Source organism: Merops nubicus, unplaced genomic scaffold (assembly GCF_000691845.1).
Source record: "Merops nubicus isolate BGI_N331 unplaced genomic scaffold, ASM69184v1 scaffold14943, whole genome shotgun sequence".
NCBI classification, from domain to species: domain Eukaryota; kingdom Metazoa; phylum Chordata; class Aves; order Coraciiformes; family Meropidae; genus Merops; species Merops nubicus.
Window position 1 is genome coordinate 5,912 of NW_008597071.1, and position 7,006 is coordinate 12,917.

Here is a 7,006-nt window from a genome sequence, read left to right on the forward strand (position 1 = left end):
CAGGGACACCTCCCACTAGAGCAGGTTGCTCAGAGCCCCATCCAGCCTGGCCTTGAACACCTCCAGGGATGGAGCATCCACAGCTTCCCTGGGCAACCTGGGCCAGGGTCTCACCACCCTCACAGTGAGGAACTTCTTAATTTCTCTAATCTAAATCTCCCCTCTTCCAGTTTGAACTCATTCCTCCACGTCTTATCACCACAGGCCCTTGTAAAAAGTCCCTCCCCAGCTTTCTTGTAGACTCCCTTCAGATACTGCAATGCCACAATGAAGCCTCCCTGGAGCTTTCTTTTCTCCAGGCTGAACAACCCCAACTCTCAGCTTGGCCTCACAGCAGAAGGGTTCCAAACCCCAGATCATTCCATGCCCCCCTGCACCCTGCTCTGAGCAGGTCCTTTTCCTTCTGAACCTCCCACACTAAAGCTGCTGAGCTAGAGTAAGCACTTCCCTTCTGCTCAGGTGCAAGGCAGGAGGAACATCTGCCACCTCCTTTTCCTCCAGGTAGCGTGTGGCAGAACAAACTGGAACCATTTAAACTGCTTGGGCTGTGGTGTGGCCAAAGGAAATTTCCTGACCTCATTCAAGAAGTTGGCCCTGGGGCTCCAGGATAACTAACCTGACCCTGGGGCTCCAGGATGGAGGCACTAATAGCAGTGCTGGGGAATAATTACTAGTGGAAAACTCCTTATTGATACTCACTGCTCCAAGGAGTAGTTAACTACTGGTCAGCTCCTCTCCCTCAGATCCCTTCCTAACCTGTCATTTACCCCTGATGACATCTAACTGTTTTTCTGAGGAGCAGTTCTTGACAGCTGCCTCTTGGTGAGATGGACACCGTGCTGGGAGCTGAATGTTTGTATCAAACCCTCTCCTTCCACAAATTACCTTCTGCTACCTAGTTTGGTAATGCTGCATTCCCCATGTGTTCCTCTGCCTTTCAAAAACAACATTCCGAGGATTCTTGACTCCTTCCTACCCCTCTTAAAGCTGCCCAACTTGAAGTCATCTGTGAGGCCTTCACACCATTTCCCATCTCTGCTTTGTGCAAGGGCGTGAGCTGCCTGTCAGAGAAAAACTTGAGGAATTTCTCTAATCCAGTGAATAGTTCTAGATAGCTGGGAAATGGGTGATATAATTAGCTGATAACCCCCAAAAATCTTGCGAGCTGCCTCCTTGTTGTGTGTGTTCTGTGCTGTGGTTTTGGTGTGTGAGAGAAAAATGCCAAAATAAGATGATATGCTTAAGAAAACATGTTTTAAATGGCAGGTGTGCATCATAAAGCCCACTGAACCCTTTGTCCTTCTGAATCTGAAATGATTCTCCTCACTAAGTGAAGCTCAGCAGAGTTAAGAACAAATTGGTGACCCAATGAATAGAATTTCCTAGAAAAAAAAAAAAAGATGATTTATTTTCCTCTGCCCCAAACCTGTTACCAGCTTCACCAGATGATAAAAATTGAGTTTTCTGATTCTGGAGATATCTTAACTCTGCACAGCATGAGAATTCTGAAAGAAAACAGCCTGTCCCTTAACAGCCCTGCAAGTAAAAAGATGCTTTTTGCACTTGGAGCTATTTGGTCGAAATGAAATGTTAGAAGAATGAAAACTGATTTCTTCCCAAACTTTCTGAGTTCTTTTTTTCCATGAAAACGTGCCGGGTTTGCTTTGAGGAAGCCTCTGGGAGGTTAAAGATTTGTTCCCAAAGTCAAATCCCTATGGTTTAAAGCTGGAACTTAAACTTGGGCTGACCCCATTTCCTTTTTCTTGTTACTGGGGGCATCAAGCTTGTGGTGGGAGGTGGTCACTGGGCTCCCAGTCTCAAACTCTGACTTTTGTAAGTGGGAAACAAATGGAAAGTGGGGGAACGAGCAGCTGCGAGGAGCGTCTTGGGAGTCCAGTGCTGCTGAGGAGAAGATGGTAGCTGGGTGCTGTTAAAAAGCTGCAAACCTTTCTGAAAATAAGCTTGAAGGCCAGCAGAAAGTGCAAAAATAAACCTGAATAAAAATGTTGTTTGTTTTCCCCTGCAGGGTCTCCTTATTATGACAACGTCCGCCCGCTCTCCTACCCGGATTCCGACGCCGTCCTCATCTGCTTTGACATCAGTCGACCAGAAACTCTTGACAGTGTGCTAAAAAAGGCAAGTGTCTGAGAAACACTGGAGTGCAGAGCTGCTCGAGTAGCTCGTCTTCAAATCTCTGAAGAGTGGTGGTGTTTCCTCCACTGGCAACTTCACTCGGGTTCTTTCAAATGAGAGGTGACAGCCGCTAGGATTTGAGATCTTCTGTTTGAAAGGGATGAATGGTAATTGAAAACAAACAATGGATGCTCAGGGGTGAAGTAAATTCTCATTCCTCAGCCCTTAGACAGCACTGAATTGTTTTAGGGTGGTGTGAGGTGCAGGGCTGGGTGCAGCAAGAAATGGTCTCTCACATTACGTTCATGTAACAGGGTTGAGAAACTTTGCCCTGTTGCAGAGATGGTTAAAACATCCCTGCCAAGTGTTTGGACTTTTGCCATGGCTTTACATAATTTCTCAGCCTCAAGTTAGAAGGAGCCAGTGACAAAAGCCTTTGGAAGCCACCAGAAGACTTAGTGGTATAAAAAAAAATGCAGTGCTGCACCAAACCTCAGAATTCTTCACAGGCTCAGTGATCTCAGACTCGGTGCCAGGCTCTCCCTGAGTTAAAACATTGAATTGGGATAATTGAGCTCTGTTTGCCAGGGGATCCCAGTCCCCTCCTTGGTCACTGGACGTGACTCAACTTTGCTGTGTTGTCTTTAAGGCTTAATGACCTGAAATTCCTCTTTTCTGTAGCGGGGGGCCAGTGATTCTTGTGTCACTGGGAACAAAGTGGCATAGAATGCTCTGAATAGTCTACAGAAAATACTTCAGGCTATTCTCTCAGCTACTCACTGTGCCAACAAGCATCTAGGACTGTCTTTTCTCTCCATGATAACGTTACTCTACTGTTGCATAATTCTGCAAGAGGTTTTTTTTCTTAGCATGCTTTAAAATCCAAATGATCCCCCTTAAGATTTAGGGTTTGTATGATCTCTTCAGGTTACGCTGTGAAATTTTGGCCTGCCTTGTGCTCTCACGTAGAGGGAGAAGAAACCCAAGGAGTATATCACAAGTTCTGCTTTGAAGGGCTTATTACTGGTTCACAAGAGCTGAGCCCTTGACAGATTTATGTAGTTTTAGGTGTGAGGATGTAGCTGTGAGCCAAAATACAACTCTTATTTTGTGGTCCTGCAAGACCTGCCTCTGTAGCTCCATCTGGAGGAACCACCGTGGTGACACCAGGTTTCCTCCTGCAAGTGGCTGTGGCTGGGTGTTCCCCTCTTGTGAGGAGCACCTTTACTCATGCAGATAAACAATCTCAATTCATTCCCCTTAATTAGTAAGCCAGTGGAATTAATGTGTGTGTGATGGTGAGATTTCATCCTTGACCTGCTGGAACTGAAGCCTTTAGAAATTCACTTGGAGAGAGAGAGACCCATTACCTAAGAATATTTCCACACAAAATGCCATGACTTGGGGAACATCATCTCACCTCTATTAATTCTTTCCATTCCACTCCTTGAGTGTAACAACCCCCTGAATTTTTGCAGTGGAAAGGTGAAATCCAGGAGTTCTGTCCCAACACCAAGATGCTGCTGGTGGGTTGCAAGTCGGATCTGCGCACGGACGTGAGCACACTGGTGGAACTTTCCAACCACAGGCAGACCCCCGTGTCCTATGATCAGGTACCTGCCACCTCCTCTGCTGGGCTGGGGGGGTGGAAGAGAAAAACTTTCCTATCAACTCCTCTACCTCTTCTCCCCTGTCCCAGGAGCCAGGGGCACCTACTCTAGTTGTTGCTGGAGGTGAATTGGAAAACTATTGTGATTAAAGGCACAGCTTTCTCGCAAACTGGATGCGGCGGGAATTGTGCAGCCCCACCACAGTTACTTTGCCTTTATTAATAGCAAAGAGTGAATTAAAAGGGAATTGAAAATAGTTTTCTGGGTCTACAGACACCAAAACATCAATTGAGATGTGACACGTCCTGTCGATTTATAAGTTGATAGAATTATTTGTTCAAACTTCTTGAATCTCATACATTTGACTTCTGAGCCAGCAATTTGCTCTTGTGGCCAAAATGACTAGTAGTCTCCTTCTCTGGAGAGATTCCAAGCCCACCTGGATGTGATCCTGGGTGACCTGCTCGAGTAGGGGGGTTGGACAAGGTGATCTCCAGAGGTCACTTCCAACCACCACCATGCTGGGATTCTGTGTCTTTAGCCTCATAACAAGCATCACATATAGTCTGACACCTTAAAAATCCTGTTCACCTTCCATGAAAACACCTTGTAGCTCCCTCTGAAGGTGGCAGCAACTCCAGAAAGCATCTGAATCCTTGGCAGCACTTCTCTACTTCTGAGGAAACGAGAAGTTTGGAGCCAGGCACCTGGGGATAGAGAAACTGAGAGGTGAAAGGGAAAGGAACCAGGCCATGGGAGAGCAGGAGGGAGAGAGGAGGGGAAAACTGGGCTCCAAGGTGAACTTCCCCTTCTTACTCACCTGTGAGTGTCGTGCATTGCAGCTGAATCACAGCAGTGCTTTGAGATACACCCTGCAAGGGTGACAACGGTACCTCCAGAAGCAGCTGGAGTGTGTATGGCTGATGCTGACAAACAGGTTTTGATGTTTTGTCCAGAACTGGAAATTTTCCAGACCAATAGCTTCTAATATGTGATTCCTGATAACACAACCTCCTGCAGAGTGTTTAAATAAGAAAATCCAAAGACTCCATGAACTATTTTGATTAAAATATAACGTGGGGTGTTGTACCTTGATGGCTTATCTCAGTTGGGGCATTTTTTTTGTCCACTTCACTCAGTAAACATCCCTCTATCTCAGACAATTCTACAGGAAACTTAAAATGCCAGTTTTTTGACCTTAGTGTAAAACAATTCAGAAGTCTCCTTACAAACTGCCACTGTTGCATGTCTGTATATTCACATGGGTCAGCCTCAGAGCTGTCATGGTCCCCATTTTTTTTTCTTTAATATTCAAAGAAAATTCAGGTTGAAAGGAAATCCTGCCTGCTGCTTATTATTACATCCACAAGTTCATCTATGAGATTTAGGCTTGCAGGGAAGTCACCCAATCTCCCCCCTTTCCATGGGTAGTGAACATAAACTCTCCTGACAGGTGGGTTTGCCAAGTTCCTGGTGACATGAAGCAACCCAAAGCTCTCCTGCACTGGTTCTAGGGATCAAGACAGAAGGGAATTTTTAAATTCCCTTGCCTTGCAAAGTCTCTGTGGGATCAAAGAGCTTAGTGAGACTTCCCTCCCATTCCTCTTAACTCCATCAGGAAGCACTGGGAGGATAAAGCCAGTTGCTGGTGACACCCTATCTCCAGTCCTCCAGCCAGTTTCCAGTCAGCTACACCCAAGCAAACATTTCTGAGGCTCTAAGGTGTAGGCTGGGCTTGGTTAGTAGGAGTTGAGGTGTTTAACTGTGGGGAGGGCTTCTCCTACAGACTCCTAGTCCTTTATCAGCCACTCCCACTTGGCACTGATAAGAGGATGGCTGCTTCACTGCAGTGTAAACAGCCCACATTGACAACCTGGGTCCACAGAGGTTAGTGCCATCAGCCTGGCACTGGGGCAAGGAGGAGGGGCTGGGCTGGCTTGTGCCTGAGCTGCAGACCCAGGAGTCTGGGAGGAGTGGCCCAGGGAGGATGTGGGTGGATTTCATAACTCCCTAAAAAGATTCATCCCTCAGAAGTAAAATTCCATTGAAACAGCTCTGTTTTCCTCACACAATGCTCCATTGTCTTCCAGTAGCCAAATCCACAGCAGGGCACCAGGGCTATTGTCACCTCCCAGAGTCCCCTGGTGGTTTCCTTGTGCTGCTGGGACCAAAATCCCTGCTTGGACTTTTAATGCCCTTAAAATCAAAAAAAAAGAGGCTGAATATAACCACTCATGTCCTTTATTTATTTATCTTTGCCTGTTCTCTAGCTACAGGTTGATTCAACCCTCCCCAACTCAAAACCACAGCACAATTCCCCAAGAACTTTGCCCCTTTTGTGGACATGTCACATGGGTTCAGCTCCAGGTCAGGAGCCCTTCAAGCAGCCTGAGAACTTAGAACAAGCTTCAGTCTGGAAGCTTCCAGGGCTGAACCTTCCCCCACCTCACCCACGGGGCCAAGTCAAGGTGTAAGGGCGAAATTGCTAAATAGGTCCTACTCATCCTCTTGGGGCTTCCTGCTGTTGTTTGCAAGTCGTTGAGCTTCTCTCCTTTCCTCCAGAGATATTTGGATCCTTGTTTCATGCAGCTTGGAACCAAATCTCTGTTTATTTTGCAAAATGAGCTGCTGGCTGGAACTTTGGAGCTTTCACTTTCAGCTTTCCCAAAACTCTGTGTCTGGAAAGCAACGCTGAGAGTTCATGGCATGGTTTGCTTTGGCTCTGGGCACAAATTGGGTGTTGATGACACCTTGTGTGGTGTTTTTTATCCCCTCAGGGTGCAAACATGGCCAAGCAGATCGGAGCGGCGACGTACATCGAGTGCTCGGCCTTGCAGTCCGAAAACAGCGTCAGGGACATTTTCCACGTGGCCACTTTGGCCTGTGTGAACAAAACAAACAAAAACGTCAAACGTAACAAATCCCAGAGGGCAACCAAGAGAATTTCACACATGCCTGGCAGGCCAGAACTTTCCACAGTGGCCACGGACTTGAGAAAGGACAAAGCAAAGAGTTGCACGGTGATGTGAAAAGGGATGGGGGGGGGGGGATCTGGGGTTGCCCGGAGGAAGGAGAACGTCTGGGAAGGGGTGGAAGCTGGATGAAGTGCACCACGTGGTATTTCCTGAGGGCTTCTGCCAGTGCTTGGATGGAGGCTTCACCTCTTGGACTGTGCTTGGACTGAGCAGTGAGAAGAAAATGGCTCCACAACGAGGAGGTGGCGTGGGGGAAACGACGCGTTGAAGAAAATGCCAAAAAAAAAA

At 47.0% G+C, this 7,006-nt stretch overlaps 1 protein-coding gene across 1 annotated transcript in view; it reads left to right on the forward strand.

Moving 5' to 3' along the window:
* Positions 1-6,772, forward strand: part of RND3 (Rho family GTPase 3) — a gene marked incomplete at its 5' end in the record, with an annotated part of 12,626 nt that extends 5,854 nt beyond the window's left edge. Inside the window, 3 exons of the mRNA XM_008936594.1 lie at positions 2,027-2,136; positions 3,612-3,746; positions 6,521-6,772. Coding sequence (XP_008934842.1) covers positions 2,027-2,136; positions 3,612-3,746; positions 6,521-6,772 — 497 coding nt within the window. The remainder of the gene's footprint in view (positions 1-2,026; positions 2,137-3,611; positions 3,747-6,520) is intronic.
* Between the last annotated feature and the right edge of the window lie 234 nt (positions 6,773-7,006).